We start from the raw sequence: 19,357 nt of genomic DNA on the forward strand, positions 1-19,357 counted from the left end.
TTTAGATGTCGCCACAAAAACAATAGATTAAGTGACGCGCCGTTTCTAAATATTTGTTTATCAGAAAAAAGACTCAAACTTACGAAACATTTTAGATTTTACTCTGTGATGAACAAATTAAATGTTTATTTATTATTTTGGTTTTCTCCGCCGTCCCCAACCCCCGCGTTGCGGAGCCTGCGGGGATGTAGTTCGTTTAAAATATGTACACCTTATCACAGTTCAAAACCCTAAATGAAGCGAGATACTTTTAGTATAACTAATCGCAAAAATGTTTATGTTTTGAAAATAAATTTAAAGATTTAATACTTTTTACTTTCTTCTATATCTATATATATAAAAATGGAGTTTGGTAAATTTGTTCCCTAAGATCTCAGAAACTACCCGGCAGATTTGGCTGAAACTCTCACCGTTTGTTCAGTTTGGTACTGGGAAGGTTTATAGACCAGTTCGAAAAAAATCCGATTGATAGTTCCCTTTTTATTCTAGTTTGTCCACATTTTCGCATAAATGCCCCAATATGACGGTGAAAAAATACGTGCACATATTAAAATTATGTGTCCATCGAAAGCGCTTATTTTTCTACTGAAGATGGCATCTGTTAGAAAGTTCTAAGTTGTATGAAAAACGAGTTATGAGCTTTTTTTGTTCCATGTTCGAAGGCTTTCCTCAACCCAATTCAGTATTTAGTGTCATCTCAACTCCCAGTTCATAGTTAGAATTGTTGAATGTTTTTATGTTTCGTCTGACTGTTTGAGGCTTTTCTCAAGTCAAATCTTAAAGTAACGTTTTTTCCCCAAGATTTGCTAATAATAATTAAATTTGGTTGATTATTTTCTATTTCAACGGAACTTTAGTGTAATTAATGGGTTTTTTTTAAATAAATTATTTGTGCTGATTGGATTTTTTAATCATTATCCAATCTAACAGCAGAAACCTCGCCAAAATTTACGCAGAAAGATTTCATTAGTGGATGCATTTGGCAGTTTTTATAACTGTCGCGGTTTTTGAAGTCTAAGACTACGTAATAATGTTTGTCAGCTTCCACCATGTAAACAAAATATCGTCAATTAAAGAATTTTTAAAAACTTTTTTTACTGAAAATAATCCAGCAACTAAATTTGGCAAATCCATAAACAGCACAAAAACTTCCATTAATGTGACTTAGTGCACAGATTCAAACCATCGCCAAATTTTACTACTTATTTTGGAAACATTTCGGATGAAATTGTTTAGCGCCATTTTATGGTGACTAAAAGTATCTTATCATATGGCGACTATATCTCTTTGACAAAAATAAGTAACATACCGTTTTACAAAGTAAGGAGGGGGAGCATTATCCAAGGCATCCCAAAACGATTCCCGCAAATTCGGTAACATTTTAAATCGCACCAAGAACCCACAATAATCAAAATTTCCAAAATAACTAAAGCAAGTTTAAGGGGATCACGGGCGCGCGGCTACATTTTTTAAACAGTTCGTTCTTCAATAGCCATACAGAGAAGGTAAGACTCCATGTACACAAAAAATAAGTATTAACTGATAAATCTTTTTAAACATGTGAAGTTTAATTTCATATTTCGGAAATTCTTCAAATTTGTATACGCTTTAAATTTCGTGTTTTCGTTTCTAAATGAAGACTATTTTGCCCTTTTTACTTACTGCTACTTTAGTTTTATGAGTAAGAAAGAAGATTTTAAATCACATCAAAAAGGTGTGTTTTAAGTTCTTTCACTTAAAACAGAAAACAAATACAAGTAACGATTGTTTCTCATAATTATTACTAACCCAGGCAACGCCGGGTATTTTTGCTAGTCTAATATATAGAAGAAAGTATTGGATTCGTGCAAATTTTCGAATTTCGAATTTTGACGGATTCGAACGTTTTGAGGTGTGCTGAGTCCATTTCGACCATTTTTGGAAAATGTCTGTCTGTCTCTGTGTGTGTGTGTATGTATGTATGTGTGTGTGTGTGTGTGTGTGTGTGTATGTATGTGTGTCACGTCTGTGTGTGACCAGTTTTTTGTGGCCGCTCTACAACAAAAACTACCGCATGAAATCGAACGAAATTTAGTACACATATGTGCCCCTATGTGAACTTGTGCCCATTAGTTTTTGGCGCGAATTCCTCCAAGGGGGGTGGAGCAATGGGACGTTTTTCGAGTTACGCGTGCTTGCTATTCCTCAGGAAGTTACTGGCGGAATCAAACAAAATTTGGTCCATATGTTGGTATTAACAGGAACAGGTGCTGATTCAATTTTGGTGTCAATAACTCAAACGGGGGTTGAGCTGTAGAACGTTTTTTGTCGTCAATTGTGACTGCTGTATCTCAAGAAATAATGAACGGAATGAAAGAAAAATTTATCGGCAAGTAGCCCTTAGTGGGTATAAGAACTGATTTTATTTTTGTGTCAACAGCTAAAAGGGGGGTAGCGCAATCACCCGTTCTTTTTTTCCATTTTGAGTGCCCTATCTCAAGAAGTAATGCTACGTTCTGGTTGAAAATTGGAATATATGTGAATCCATATGTAAACAGGCTTTGGTTCTATTTTGACGCCGATCGCTCCAAGAGGTGTTGATTTTTTTTTTTTTTTTTGCGAATAAAAATATTTTTATTAATGCAACAATAAGAAAGATAAATCGTAATAGATTGTCGTCTGCGTATTTCTCGTGATTTTAATTGTATGGAAATGATAGGAAATATTATCTCAATGATTTAAAATTTTGAACTGTTGCCATCTTATGTTTGTTAACAAATAAAATATTTGTAATTAATTCAAGCAAGGCTTTTAAAATAACTTTCAATTTTCGCTCTTTGCTTTGCTTTTGCAATAATTCAGACATTGGGATAGTCGTCAAGTTTTTGCATGTGTAATTTTGCTTTTGTTGGGAATATTGCTTCCTCGTCAAGCATGGGGAGGGATCAGAAAAAAAAAAAAAAGAAAAATATGGAAGAAAGTTTCGTGATGGCCACAACATACTAGTTTAAAATGTTAATTGTAAATAAATGTTATCACCATAAACAAACCACAAGGTTAAGCTTAAATCTGAAACGATAAAATTGGCGTATTATTACGACCAGGCTAGGATCTATATTTTGCCCCCCCCCCCCTCAAATAACTATTTAACGAGTGATTGTTTTTAAGTTAAAGTCAGTTTAGATTTTATTCTGTGATGCACAAATTAAAATGTTTATTTATTATTTTTTGTTTTCACGATCGTACCCAACCCCTGCGTTACGGAGTCTGCGGGGATGAAGTTCGTTTAAAATATGTACACCTTATCACAGTTCAAAACCCTAAATGAAGCGAGATGTTTTCTGTGTAACTAATCGCAAAAATGTTTTTTTTTTTTTTTGAAAATAAATTTAAAGTTGAAATGCTGTTTTGAATATATATTGTATTGTTAAACTCCCCTTTCGTTGGGAGATTGCGTTATGTTGCGACGATCATCCAGCTTCTGTTAGTTTCATTACTTTTTCTACTATCACTTAACGCTTAAAGCTGACCCAAAGAGTAAAGAAACAGAATTTCCCCGATTACACGTGCTTCTGTCGTATGCACGAACGAAAGGAATGCCAGACGAGAGTTGCACCGTTACGCGTTATGTCACAAATCGGTCCCCCCCCCCCCCCAAAAAAAAAAAGTTATCACTTCAAACAAAATCCCGTGTAAACTTTTTTTTTTCTCAATCTTTCTCTCCTTTTTTTTCGGATACAGCTTTTCTCAGCAAAAATAAATTTCCAGATAAAAGATCATTACTTTTTCTCCATAAGAGCGCAGACTCATAACGTATACCGGATAAAATCGTCTTGACCATTATCAACGACTCTGGGCGGGAGGGGGCTTCTTGTGGACACCTTCGAACACCCCGACCACCACCAACAGCATTAAAGATCGTCCAAAATTTTATTTAGGATTCCACTTTCAAAAAATTATCTGAGGAGAGTCGCAGCGAACCAGGTCCCACATCCAAAAATGGCATATAATCGCGTTTTTGATTTCAGTTTCAAAAAATTTCCCAGTGAGAGCCCCCGAACCACTTTTCCCACTAATGTTATCAAAGGTAATCAAAAATTGGGGTTTTGGAACTGTAATATCCAAAAATTTCCGAGGGTAAGCTCGCGGAACACTCTTATATCGTCTAAATTGCATTTTGGGATTTAAAAGCTCAAACAATGCGCAGTGAGGAATAGTGGAAAACATAAGTGGGTAATACCCCTAACAAACCTTTAAAAGTATATGCCTATGTATTTATCATAAGCAGGGCTGGATTTACGTATAAGCTAAACAAGCTGAGTTTAGGGTCGCCACTTTGTTGGAGTCGGCCAAATCCATAACATCGCAGGATTCGTTTCTAAAAAAATGAAAAGGGCTTGAAAAAATAAATTTCATTGCCAAGTACTTGAAAATCTTGAAAATTTGCAAAAGTGTAGTTGAAAGTGTACCTTGAATTTAAAAATTTCTAACAAATGTCAAGTTGAGGGGGATACCAAAATTTGCCAAATTCAGCTCCTTGATACATCCTGCATCAAAAATGCGAAAATCGTGGTTCTTGCATTTCTGTAGCATATTGCTTGAGATAAATGTCTGTGACTCACACATGTTTCATATCTTGATATTTATTATTTTATCCCGAAAGCTGTATTTCGGGAGTTCTTATGTTATTGTTTGCTTTTATCTTAGTTCGACTGCATACTGTTAACCTGTTTAGAACTAGGGGGAAAAAAGTACTGTGAGGCTCTGAGAAGATGAGCTCCGACTCTGACAATATTTACCTCTTTTTCGGAAAATAGGGAGGGGATAATTGGCACTAAGTTGAGTTGAGAAACTTTCTTAGTAGTTTTTCAAAAATGTTCCAACCAAAATCCGAGCCAATAACACGTCTATTTTTCACTAAGCTCCCCTAAAGCAGGTAAACAAAGGCAAGGGCACAGCTCAACTAACCAGCGTTGCATTATGCACTACCCTTTTTTTTTTTCCACTGCGTATGATTGAAAAAAAAAATGTTGCTATGAGAAATCTTTCCTTTTTTTTCAAACATAAAACAGGTATTTCTTACAAAGTTAGAACAATCCTGTAAAATTATAAAATCAAATATTAAAACGTCAGACGGAAAAGTGCAAGTTAATTGCCTTAAATAAATTAACTGTTTTAGACCCCTTGAAAACAATGAAATAAGTCTTTAAAATTCCTTGAAAAATGCTTCAATTTTATTTCTTACAATTGTCTAAATCTGTACACTAATTATTTTAAAGCATTTTTTTTTTTTTTACATTTTTTACTACTGATCAATTTTTATTTAATTCGAAGCTGTGTTAGTCGGTTGATCAAAACCTTACCTAACTACTATACCAAAAGCCGTTGTGAGCAAGTGACGGATATAACAATGACGAGATTTCTTTTTTCATTTCTCTCTCTTGTTTCTTGTCGATTCTCAACAATGTGACGAACCACAAGCAATTTTTATTTTGATTGATCTTAACTTGGAAAAGAATGTATAACTTAAAAGGTTTTTGTTTGTCTAATTTTTTCCTGATATTTTTGTAGTTCCAATTATCCCTTATAAAGCCTCAAAATGCAGAATTTTACATCTATTTCTCAAAATAATTCCTTGGAGAACCACACCCCCCACCCCCTGACATTGAAGATGTTCAGTACTCCACTTAACGGGGATCCATGAATCACTCGCCCGATACCCATATCCCTCCAAGATCACTGAAACAAAAACAAAAGAATAACCGCGGAAAAAAAAGCTTAAAAATCGAACAAAAACATGGGCTTCAGTATCAGCGAAAAGAAAAACTTACACACCACGAAAAAAGGTATGCTCCTTTGCCTCCAACGCAGTTGTCTAGGCTACAAAAAAAAAAAAAAAAGCGCCCCATACCGGAACTCGCTACTCGTTAAATCTGAATCTGGCTCTTATCATAAGAGTACCCCCCCCCCCCCCCCGTCTCCATGAAGAAGTCTGCAACGGTTTATTATCATATGAAAACGAGGGCCCTTTGATAAGCATTTGTTACGGGCTCCGTGCTTGCTTAATCCGGCCCTGGCGCACCCCCTACAAATGTCCCTCGAAAGCATTTTAGTACTCTCGCCCCCTAATGGGAAAAGTACGTCTTAAAACACCCCACCAGGTGGGCACCCCTGTATACATGTGCATTGCTCTCTCGTCCGCCCTAGCATATGCAGTATGAGCCCTTTAACCAGGCACTTTATTTACAGTTCTACCATTGCCAGATTGAGCCATAGTGTGGCCCTGGCCTAGATAACTTGTGGGATTTCCCCTCATACTGTTCTCTCCCCCCCCCCCTCAATCAGATATCTTAGTTTTCTTACCAACAAACGGGGCACAATCAGACCCAAGGTACCACATGTTCTCGTAAAACTGGTGTCCCTCTCAAGGAAATTCGAACATTTTCAAAGTATTAGTTTTGAAGAAAGATGAGGAAAGAAAAAAAAAGTTTCCATGCTTTCGTGCCCCTAAAATTATGGTGCCCAGATTCGCAGGAATGTGAGTTAATTAAGCAGGAATGTGAGTTAACTTTTGCAGTTTTTAAAATTGTTTTTCGCGATATTTTTACAATACATTGAGCTTTAAGAAATAAATAATCATCTTTGTGTAAAAAAAAGTAAATGTATAAACAACAACGTTAAAAAACAGAAAATGTCAAAAACATCACTGAAAGGTATCGGGATTTCTTTTTTTTTTTTTTTTGTATGAGGCCGTTTTTATTTTTACGAAAACCTTTTTTATATGTTTTCTGTCTGTTTGTATGTGTGTGTGTGTGCGCGCGCGTGTGTATGTGTAAGCCACATCCGTATTTAAGCATTTTAACTCCTTGGCGAAAGGAATATTTACTTCTACGGAATGGCAACAAGCGCAGAAAGTCATCTTAAATTTCCCTTCGAGCAAGCCGCCCCGTCGCCCTTCGGACTATTCAATTCCGAAATGCGATTTCGGTTTTGTGCTGGCATTTGCCAGTGATGATGTAAGACGGTGGTGAGTAATTTTCTTTGCAATCGTTATGAATTTTGTATACTTTTGCGTTTTTTCTAAGTGTTCGCTTTGAATGTGAATTCTTAGTTTGCGAACGCACTCTAACTCTAGTGATCTAGATTACCGGGAAGTATCGTAGTGTAGTTGTTCAGCTCCATAAGAGGCTAAGCCTAACTTGTGTTTTCTTATTTTTATGGTGAAATTTTCCACGTAATTATTTTTTTCGTTGCTAAAAATGCTTTTATTTACAAATTAAAGTTTCGTCCTAGTGAAATTGGGTTAAATATAATTGTGCATTGTTTCTGCTCACGTGATTCGCTTCTGGAAATTGGTCCAATGCGATTGGCCTGCGAAAACGTGTTCGCCTGGATAGGCCATCTTAAGTATCGTCTTTACTTACTTCTAAATTGATGTGATTGAATTTTTCAGATCATATGTTCTGATGTATAAATATCCACTTATTTTGATAAACAATGAGCATTTATATTATCATTCGATTGTTCTGAGTATGCGCAATGCTTCAAAATGTACGCTGCCCCCAGGTATTCAGTACATGTTTAATCGCAGTAGATAGAGCGTGCAAATTTAGGTACATAGCTTATTTTTTTCTTCATAACATTTATTTCGGCTCTTTAATTTTGTTTATTAAACGATTTCAGCCCTTTAAATGTTTTAATATTGAATGTATGCATATTAAGAAATAGTCCGATTTCCCGATTTTTTTTTATTAATTATTGTTTAGCATTAGTATTTAGATACATGATCAGTGGTCTTTTAATGCTGTTTTAAAATATTTATTTATATATTTATTCATTTAGTTAAATTATATCCTGTGTTAAAGGTATATCTGTTGTAATCTATAGAAATTCGTGATGCCAGAAATTTCTTGTGCATAATTGAGGAAAAACTTGAACCAAAAATTACTTTAGCCAGTCGGTTTTTTTTAATATTTTTAATGACATGTAAATTAATGCAATGATTTTCGAATCACAAGGACACACTTTTAACTGTGATTGTATTGCATCAGAAAATTGAAAATTCAGAACTTGTTGTGTACATGAATATTTCTTTTCCTTTATAAGGTGTGTGTAATGTTATAGTTTTGTTTTGTAGTGTTTAAATTCATTTTTGCTCATAAAATCTATTGAAATTTATGTTGAACATTGAATGGCCTATCAAGAGTTAAAATTTTATGCTTTGACATTTAAACAAGCTATATAATGTACAAATATGCTCTATTTTGTTCGAAATCTTTAATATAATGTTTATTAATGTCAATAAAAACAAATTTCTTTTAAATGGTATTACATATAGTGTCGGAATAAAAAAGCTTGGATCCACCTGAGCAAACTTCATTTTTGTCGAAAATATGCTCTATATTTTTGTATAAAATAGTTTTGTTTCAAGAGCGCAAAATATTATGTTTTGAGTTATGTTAATTTTGACCAGGGGCTGAAAAAATTATGTATTTTTTTTGTAGTGAACTACAACAAATGATGCATAATACCAGAGTATTTGACCCAGAGTGTACGTATATGTGTTGAATGTACAAAAAAGTTATTGAACCAGTATTACAAATTTTTAATTTTACGGACCAAAGATAATTATTTGGAAACACCAGATGTTATAAAACATTTTTTTTCATGCAATGCGTGATTCAAATATATATCCTTTTGAGTAGTAACAAAATCGCCGACTATAAATAAAAGAAAACAATCTTTAAAATTTGGAAAAGAATAGGCGGCTGGTGCACCAAAAAAGTGGGATATCAAACGAGAAGGGTTGTACCAGTTTGGTGGGCGGTGCCCCTGAAGCCGACTTTTTAAAAGAAGTTGTGCAATTGAATTTTCATTATTAATTAAAGGAATTTTTTCTCTAAAAAAAATATGGACACCGCCACAAATTGTTGAGATTAAACCTACTTCTTAAATCGGTACAAGCGGCAATTAGGAAGAGAAATGATAAGCGCCAAATTGGGGCCGCTTTGCGGCCCCTTCACAAAATTCCGCATGGCAAAAGCGGCCCCATTCACAAAATTCCGCGTCGCAGAAGCGGCCCCAATCACAAAATTCCCCATCGCAAAAGCGGCTCCATTCACAAAATTCCGCGTCGTAAAAGCAGCCCCTTCACAAAAATTTATAAAAAGGCAGCCTTTTGACAATATTTTTTAACCGCAAATGTGTACGCATCTACGCGGGAGCCTCTTCCACCTTCCCCCATCTTATCTTTTTGCTTGCTGCGTGAGGTGTTTTTGCTTGAGAGCGTCAGAAGGGGGACGGGAGAGGGAAAATTGTGATTGGTAGCTTGTTTTCAGGAAAATCTTAAATTTTACTTTGATTACGCAATATATATTTAGTATTAATTTGTGTTGAGTTTCAAAATCCAATTCTAGAATAACTTTACTTAAAATAAAATTATTTTACATGCTGTTTTTATATTTTTGTTTTGAAGATCTTGATTTCCTTACATCGGCCATGGTAAACGAAATTTTCGCATTTTTGATGTTTACTGTGCTTTGTTAAGAGGCAAACAAGTAAAATTTCTTATATATTTATTAACATCATTAAATCACAAAGTTTTAAACAAAATACCTACTCTGTAAGAACGTCAAAAGTCAAAAAATTAAACGCTGAATGCTGGTGCAGTATTATTTTGGGTTTTAATTACTTTTAAGTTTTTCAAACACATACATGGAATCTTTAATGAGTATTTCACTTCTGTGTTAAGAAATATGTGATATCTTTGAGTCTGTTAATATTGTATTTATTAGGAGTTATCATTACGTTCAGCAGCATGTGCAATTTTCATTGCTCTTAAAGTGTTTGAGAGGGGCAAACAGGAAATCTGTTGTGAAACTTTCACCTTAAGAAAGTGTGCCTTGCATATGTATATTTGTAAAAAGCAATAAATGTAATGTATGTGTCAAATTACGAATAAAATGTTAAGGGTCTTACTTCCCCCCTCCCCCAGCACATTTTCTCTTGACAGCTTTCAGGTATTCTTCAAGAACTTGCAATCACCCCTGAAACCTGTCTAAGGCTTTTCTATAACGATACGACAGCAAAAAATGCTTTAATATAATCTTTTCCAAGAAAAAAATCACAAGGTCTTTTTTACAAAAATAAAGAAAATTCACAAAAATATTTTGCTTTTTCACAAAAATAACGAAATTTCACAAAAATATTTTGCCTTTTCACAAAATGGGGACCCAAAAAATAAAACCTGGATCGACCCCTGAGAGTTAAAATTTTATGCTTTGACATTTAAACAAGCTATATAATGTACAAATATGCTCTATTTTGTTCGAAATCTTTAATATAATGTTTATGTCAATAAAAACAAAAATTTCTTTTAAATGGTATTACATATAATGTCGGAATAAAAAAGCTTAGATCCACCTGAGCAAACTTGATTTTTGTCGAAAATATGCTCTATATTTTTGTATAAAATAGTTTTGTTTCAAGAGCGCAAAATATTATGTTTTGAGTTATGTTAATTTTGACCAGGGGCTGAAAAAATAATGTATTTTTTTTGTAGTGAACTACAACAAATGATGCATAATACCAGAGTATTTGACCCAGAGTGTACGTATATGTGTTGAATGTACAGAAAAGTTGTTGAACCAGTATTACAAATTTTTAATTTTACGGACCAAAGATAATTATTTGGAAACACCAGATGTTATAAAACATCATTTTTTTTCATGCAATGTGTGATTTAAATATATATCCTTTTGAGTAGTAACAAAATCGCCGACTATAAATTAAAGAAAAGTCTTTAAAATTTGGAAAAGAATAGGCGGCTGGTGCACCAAAAAAGTGGGATATCAAACGAGAAGGGTTGTACAAGTTTGGTGGGCGGTGCCCCTGAAGCCGACTTTTTAAAAGAAGTTGTGCAATTGAATTTTCATTATTAATTAAAGGAATTTTTTCTCTAAAAAAATATAGACACCGCCACAAATTGTTGAGATTAAACCTACTTCTTAAATCGGTACAAGCGGCAATTAGGAAGAGAAATGATAGTAGATACTAGAGACGTACCGAGTAGCACTTTGGCCGAGTTACTGAGTGCCGAGTTCCAATTATGTTTTAAGAAGAACCACGACACAATAAACCTCCATGTCCAAATAATAGTTATTAAAACAAAATTCCAGGTGAAATTTAATGACGCATTATTGAAAAAATTTTGTTTGTGTCAATAATTTTAAATAAGTTATTTTTTAAACTAAAATTAAACAAATACATAACAGGTAGGATTAATCAAGTTGGAAATTAAAACAAATTATTTAAATCTATACTTCTAGTCCGCTAAACGTAAATAATTTTTAAAAGCAAATGGAACAACATTAAAAGCACAATACAGGAGCACTGCAGACACGTGTTTCTGCATTATAGGGAACATCTTTTTCAGTGCATAAAATGTAAGCTAATGAATGTAAAAAAATCTGGCTTTTTTACGATGTCTTTAAATCCACAAGCTCACATTTTGTGCATTAAAAAAAGCATTACTTGTAATGCCAAAATAGGTGTCTACAACGTTCCTGCATTTTTTGTGCTTTTCACGTTTTATTTTTTAAGAAAAGGTATTTTTATAGTTCAAAAATCCATTTAATAATATAAAAAAGCATAACAAACTTCATTATTCTCAAAATTGTTAACGATTGCGGCATATTACATGCTTGCAGTTTTTTATTAATTGTAAAATCTGCTTTGAACAATATTCAATTTTTTACAACTACTCAGTATTGTTAGAGTACCTGATCAAAATTTGGCCAAGTACCGAGTACTCAGCAAATTGGCCGAGTACCGATGCACTCGGTACGTCTCTAGTAGATAACAAAATGAGATAGTCAGGGTTCGAAACTATCTGATGTTTTGAAATATATCTGATATTTTCAATCAGTAAACTGAAGTCTTTAAAATAATAAATACACTAGGCACTTTTTATATGAATTAAAACTTACATTTCTAATAATATTAAGAATATAAAATAAGTTATTTTAATGATGTATTAATTCATCTTAAAAATCTAGTACATAATATTTTGGTTATTTTTAATAAAAAACAAACATTATTACTATGATAAATATGATTTTTATGTAGAAAATACTGTAGTTGAAAAAATAAATATCGAAAATATCATGATATTTTCAAAATAAATATTGGATATATATCTGAACCCTGGAGATAGTTAACTCTTGTTTATTGCAGTTAATTTGTTCCAGGCTTTACCGTGATAACTGAATTTCTGTGAAGTAAGTTTCCGTAATATGAGAAAATGAGTTATATTGGACATAATCGACGAAACATTCTTAACTTTGGCTCACATTTTAATGTGCAAAATAAGTTTTAGTATTTGTAACATTACTTGCTGCACTTGTCTTTCTATTTTCGTTATTCTTAAGTTTTAAAAACTGCTGCTTTTATCACAAAATGCTATGATCCAGATATGCCTTCTGCCAAAAACAGCGAAGTAGAATCATCGGGCACCACATGACGAAGGCAGAGTCAAGTGCCTTCTCGTGGAAATCGGACAATACTAATCTATGAAAATAGCTCAACTTGATCGATGATGAATTAGTTGCCACTAAGTGACCGTATGTGTCCCCTTTCTTCCTCTACATTTATCCTCATTAAAGGTATTACATATACAACTTAAAAAACTAGTATACTGTTGAACATCACAGATGTATTTACTCCCAGACTTATATAAAATGAAAGGCTTTCTGCAAACACAAATCCTAACTGGAAAATTTTCTGCAAATAATTATTTTGCCTAGTTCACCCTTAAATAATTAAATTCATATTCAAAGAAAGACAGAAGAAAAAGTGCTTTAAATCGAACCAGGTATCAAAATTCATAATTTTCCTACCTTCATGTTTAGCTAGGCGTTAAAATTGTACAACTGTAACTAGTGGAGATATTATTTAAAAATCAGACTTTTCTCCTCTTCGTTCTTCTTTCAGAATCACTTTTAGATAGCTTCTCCTTTATAGACAGTTTCGCTTTTCCACCTCAAAGCAGTTTTTTGGCAACCTGCCCGTTTCTCCTACTTAGTCGTTCTTTCCCAAAGCCACCTTTTGCCCCAGCAAAATTATAACCACTTTTTCCCCCGTGGTTATAATTTCTCTCTTTTTATGCTTTAAGCAGAAGTGTTCTGATCTTTAAATGGTTCAAGTTTCTGGTTGAGAGCATAGACATGGGAAACTGGATTCTCAAGTCTGGTGGTAAAGAGGTGCGGTGGACTGGCAATGGAATAGTTCTAGAGGTGTGCCGTGCTGAAGATTAATTTACTAATCATCATTAATTGAGTTAATGATGAAGTGCAAATTGGAATGGAATGGTTCCAGAGTTATGTAGGGTTAAAAATTAATGAGTTACTTACTACGTAATGTACCGCTGCAGGTGGCAAAAATAGGACGAAGCCCCCGAAGTACATCGGAGAAGAAAGCTAATCTGGCCACCATGGCGGCTAATTTATATATGGGGTGACGTACCCAGCCATGTCGGGGGTTGTTTCGCATAAGGCTAACAGCTAAGAGGCGGGTGTGTGCGAGAAAAGTCTATATCGCCTCAGAGCAACAGTAAGTCGTCTAATCCCACAAATAACACTAAGATATTCTGCTGTTGCTCTGAGCAACGATATATGGGGTGTTCCTGTTTAATCTGCTTTATTTTCGTAACCATTCGTCTTAGATGCATACTTCCACAGAGCTTCTCCCAGGATAAAAAAAAGGCAGGCTGCTTTTTTTTAAAGGGACGTTTTCGAGTTGAATGCATTTTTTCTGTACTAAAAGGCTTGTCGTCGCCTCCTAACAACAGTGGTAAAGGTCAAGACCAGTGGTTGGAAGTAGCGACGCTACTGTAGTAGATACATTTTTTAGTAGTTTGTAGTGTAGCACACTACTTTTTAAAAAGAGTAGTATAGTGAGTAGTGCGATACAAACAAAATAGTAGTTTGTAGCGATTTCTGGAAGCTACTTTTGAATAAATTTCAACAAAAAAATAAATAAAATAATCAAGGTTCAAGCAAATTTGATTGGAACAAGTTTTGCACAAGTGCATCAGTGGATGCAATGAGAAATAAGATTCGTAAAAATAACAGCTGACCTTAGGTATATCATTTTGACGCCATACGTTCTATCTGTTTGACGCCATTAAGTTTATTAGTCATCGTAATTTTCATATTTTGATAAAATTTAATAGAGCTTGACTTAAAAAGAAAAGTACATGAATCAGTGATAACCGATAATGTGGTAACTCCATTGTTTTCTGGCTGTAGAGAATGTCCCGTGGTTGAATGTTTTAATTTTCAAAGAAATTTTTGTTCCAATACTGTAAAAGCACTTATCGTGAAAATTAAGTATTGGTGATTCTGAGAGTTGAAAATTTTATATGAAGAGACCGAAATTTGAAAAACAGAAATATTTCATTCTTAAACTTTTGTAATTACAACGGGGATGTTTCCGAAATTTTAAAAGTATTTTTTTTCGAAAGAGCAAGCTTAAAAACATAGGATTTGACCATTTAAAAAATAACTTGACTAAGTTTAATATTTTTAACAGAGTTCGTACACCTTTGAAAAAACTTGAAAAGTGCTTGAAAAAAATTCATTTTCAAGTGCTTCTTAAGAACCTTGAAAACGTTTTAAAACTTTGAAAAAGTTTCTTAGTGCTTAAATTCTCTTAAAAATCATTGGATTGTGCTTAAAAGTTTTAAAAAAAGTATTTCACCAATGCAATTTTCTGAACTTGTGCTCAATATACAACATCACAAAAAATTGCTTCCGAGTTTGGGATTTTAATCCTTTTGCATCTTGTAGATATTTTGATGTTTTTTACAACCGAAAGATATTTTGACATGTGGTACCTTAGATTAGTTTATTTTTTGTTTAATTTCATTAGTTTGAAATTTCAGTCTTTTTGCATCTTGGAAATATTTAAATATATTGACTAATTTTATGTTATTTTTATATAATGCTACCTTAGATAAGCGTATTTTATGTTTAATTTTAGTAAAATGCAAATTTATTTTGTGGGAAACATGACAACTTAATTCGCGAATATTTGCTTCCCTTGTTTGAGATTTCAATACGTTTGCATTTTGTAAATATTTTTATATTTTTGACAACTAGAAGTTATTTTGACACATCCTACATCAGATTAGCTTATTTATCTTTAGCTAATTTTCAGTTATAACAGATTTTTTGAAAAAAATTTAAATTTAAGCAATTGAGAACCTCACAAATTAACTTCAAGTTTGTATTTTAAATATAAAGTTGAATTATATAATTTTATAAAGTCGAATTTATAGGTACATAATTTTCTTCATGTCTGCTAAAATAATTAAGGTGTGTAATGGGTGTTTGCATTACGATTATTCACTGGAAATCAAAAAACTCCTCTCTGGCAATGCCATTGATCTTGGGTATTTTGGTTTCTTCCCATAAAAGTTAAAAGCATGCATGAAAGGTTTTTTTTTAAATATTAATTAGTTGATTCTACAAAATATACTTCTTTGAATGTGGAGATTGCAAAATTAAACCTCTTGGGATCTATTTCTCTTTATGACTGAACTTTTGAGACATTTTCAGAAAAACTTTTGACACAGTAGATCTTTCATCAAAGTCTCTTGTTGTTGAAGAAGTAATTTTGTTTTCCTATTCTTTTTTGAAAATTATTACCTTATTTCTACGTTTGCAGTAAATGATCTGCATACAATATTTTTTGTACAAATTTATGATATTGCCTTGAAAAAAGTTTTTTTTTTCTTTGAAAAGTGCTTGAATTTTTTTGATCGAAAGGAGAGCTAATCAAGAGTGTTCTTAAAGATAGCTTGCGTCTTAGGATGACATTAATTGATGAAAATATTAATTAAAAACCTCTAAAAGGTTTTTGCGATTTTTGCAGTGAAAACATATTTAAAAATTTAGTACCAAAAAAGAGTAATTTTTTCTGCGTATGATAGAATGAGTTTAGAAATTCATGTTGTGTAGAATTAGAATTATAACGTTTTTTAAAAACATTTAAATAAGCCAAGTGGTGACTGAATTCATTGTTGACCGACAACGAAATTTAAACGTAATGATTGAAAATTTTTAATCTGCTGCCAGTTTCTATTTGTTGACAAATAAAATACTTCAACTGATTTTCAATAGTACAAGGGCCTTTAAAAGCATTTTCAATTTTCCTCCCTCCTACATTTGCGACCCAGTGAGGGTTTTTTTAATTTTTAATTTTAGTTACTTGTTTTAAAGTGTTTTCAATGATGTTCAATTTGCTCCTACGCAATAGATGTTATGTGTGCAATGCTTGAATTTTATCATTCTGTAAAGTTGGGATTTCCAAATTTGGCATATTCAAAATTCTCCCCTTCGCAACAATTTTCGATCTTCGCCCATCATTTCACATAAATTTAATAAAACCTGTAATATTTTTAATTTGTAAATAAATATAAATGTACGTTCTTGAACCATATGAGGATAAACATTTTAAGTTCAGTTTATGTTTTTTTTTCCTAAACAACTTCAACTTTTAATAGAATTTGTTTGAAACCATTAGGAGAATGTAAAATAATAATAATTTACACATTTACTAAAAGAAAGAAAGAAACCTTCATTTTTTTCAGAATAAAAATCAAATTGCTAATTTGAAATTGACTGAAACACAACATACAGGCAAAATAAATGTACTATATATTCGCTATTTTGTTCAATTCAACTTATGCTCAGATTTTTATAATGAGAATAAATACTTAGTCCAAGAAAAACTATACACTTCAAAGTATACATGACATGATGTTGTCACCTCCCCCCCCCCCCCCAAAAAAAAAAAAAAAAGTGGATCGTCCGGCATAGAGCGCCTTCCACCTCCCCTCCCTGGTATGCATATTGTGTGTTAAGTCATTAGCTAACTCAATGAATCAGAATAGAATTTCACATCACGAGTGAAATCCCCCCCCCCCTTTATTTTTATTTTTATTTTATTTATTTTTGAGCAATCACGATTGCTTATTTGCAACTCCAATGAACTATAAGGGGCACTATAGCCACTTTCTAATCGCGGATGAAAAAGGTAAAACAAACGCACTTGGTAACCAAGAAAATGCTAATAAACCTAGTAAATTTGTTCAGTAAATTACCGCCCATTAGCCAGGGCTAAAGCAAAAATACGTGAAATACACCACTAGCTCAGTCATTTCCAGCCGAGGACTGCAGTTTCGTGCTTATTAGCACTCATCAGCCCGGCATAGGAAAGTGACTGAGCTGGAGATGGAAAACCTCTTAAGGAAGCCAAAAGTGCGAAACAAACTGGTAGCTAATATAGAATTAGCAGACCAGACGAGTGACCGAAGCAATGGTTCGGTTCAACTCGAAGATTGAACGCGAGGCAAGGTATATTCAGTAAATTACCGCCCATTAGCCAGGGCTAAAGCAAAAATACGTGAAATACACCACCAGCTCAGTCATTTCCAGCCAAGGACTGCAGTTTCCTCTTTTGCTTTAGCCCTGGCTAATGGGCGGTAATTTACTGAATATACCTTGCCTCGCGTTCAATCTTCGAGTTGAACCGAACCATTGCTTCGGTCACTCGTCTGGTCTGCTAATTCTATATTAGCTACCAGTTTGTTTCGCACTCTTGGCTTCCTTCCTTAAATGGTTTTCCATCTCCAGCTCAGTCACTTTCCTATGCCGGGCTGATGAGTGCTAATAAGCACGAAACTGCAGTCCTCGGCTGGAAATGACTGAGCTGGCGATGTATTTCACATATTTCTGCTTTAGCCCTGGCTAATGGGCGGTAATTTACTGAAAACATCAGGATAGTCTTTTCATCATTTCCACATCGTCACTTTTTTCCGACCTGCAAGAAAAGAGGTAACCATGAGAGTTCCGCTGAGAATGAGTGGAATTCTCCTAGAACAACTGATTTTTGCTGACCGAATTTGTACGCTAAGTCTTGGACTAATATAAGTCGAAAGTGTTTTCCAGCTCCAAAATCTTTATACCCTTTTTGTACAGCTGATGGAAGCATCGTTGTCAACAGTTCCAACGAGTATGCTCATGTGTCCTCTTATTGCAGCATGCAAAACATGAATGAAGATCCAGAAATTAGCGTCTTCGTGATTTTATGGCACTAGAGATGTCTTATTCGATGAAAATCACCGTCACATCATTAAGAGCAAACATAAGATCATATAGCTAGTGCAATCATGGAAAACAATTCTCTTATCTGCGTTTAGTAGAAACTGAACCAGTTCTTAGAAAGCAAACCATTTTCTCTAAAATGATATCTTTCTCTTATTCTTCTTATATGTCTTACTTGTTGTATCCTGAAAAGAATGCAGATAGTCCACCGAAAAATTTTCTGTCCTAGGTCGTTTTATGCGACTGATGAAAGAACCATCATAGACAATGGCGTCACAATGTATCTCCATTGCACTTATTTTAAAATTAGCATTCATCATTTGCATCTTCATCATCCCATCTTTACTCGTTTTCTTCTTCTCTCAAGTTGTTTTCATCAGTAGGAATACTATAATTTAACTCACTGAGCAGGAATGTTATTGACCAGACTTATTTCCCGTTCAAAGAGCTCCATTTCTTAAAATCGATGGAGGGTGAGGTTGATTTTCATAGAGGAGAAATTCAACTAGGTTGAAATTTACGGTATTGCAAATAATGAAAAGCTTTGAAACGAATCTGTATCGGATTTTAATCTTTTCAGTAAAAGAGCAGACTTACTGATTTTTCTGGAAAAATGAAATGCTATAACGTTATTGTTTTTCTACCCGTGAACATAAAGTGACTTTTGAGTCACAACTCTTTTCTCTATAAATTTGTTGCACTGTTTTTTTCCTCAACTTGCCCAATCTTCATCAGTTGCTCCACATATTCTTCGTGTACTGCTACATTCGTCTCCAATGAGAACAATTCTTTCGATGACTTTAAAAATGGATCTCATGTTTAGCTATTTCTCTTCTAGAACTTTCTTGAAAACATGCTTTGGAAACTGAACATTTCTTCATTGCGCACATACAGCGTTTCTTTAAATGAGCAGAGGTAACTTTTTCAAACTGTGTAATTAAATCGATAGTTTGAATACTAGCCAACATCCATCTTAACGCAGTTGGATCTGTGAAAGACCAATAGCCCCACCATCTCCTTTCACTGTCGCATTGTTTTGCGAAGTATGGTCCGATCCAATTACAGAAAACACGTTCATTGTCTTTTTTACAATAAACGTTTCTTTTTCAAAGGCTTTGTGTACGTCTGGAAGGTTTGTGGGTAAAAGAAAAAGATTTTGAATAAAAACTAGTAACCATCCAGCAGAGTTGCCAAAGTATATGTATAGCGTA

At 33.7% G+C, this 19,357-nt stretch overlaps 1 protein-coding gene across 5 annotated transcripts in view; it reads left to right on the forward strand.

The window, feature by feature from the left end:
• LOC129221595 (la-related protein 4-like) overlaps nucleotides 1–19,357 on the forward strand; it is a 195,145-nt gene that overhangs the window by 123,712 nt on the left and 52,076 nt on the right. The window contains exon 1 of one of the 5 annotated variants that reach the window (XM_054856113.1): nucleotides 6,887–7,006. The exons of 1 other annotated variant lie outside the window; for it this stretch is intronic. Coding sequence is in view for 3 of the 4 variants with exons in the window: in XM_054856110.1 (XP_054712085.1) it covers nucleotides 7,446–7,545 (100 nt within the window). In the remaining variant the exon portion in view is untranslated. Of the gene's footprint in view, nucleotides 1–6,886; nucleotides 7,007–7,431; nucleotides 7,546–19,357 lie in introns of those variants that run through there. 3 more of the 5 variants (XM_054856110.1, XM_054856112.1, XM_054856109.1) reach the window with 3 other exon arrangements.

Source organism: Uloborus diversus, chromosome 4 (genome assembly GCF_026930045.1).
Source record: "Uloborus diversus isolate 005 chromosome 4, Udiv.v.3.1, whole genome shotgun sequence".
Lineage (NCBI taxonomy): Eukaryota > Metazoa > Arthropoda > Arachnida > Araneae > Uloboridae > Uloborus > Uloborus diversus.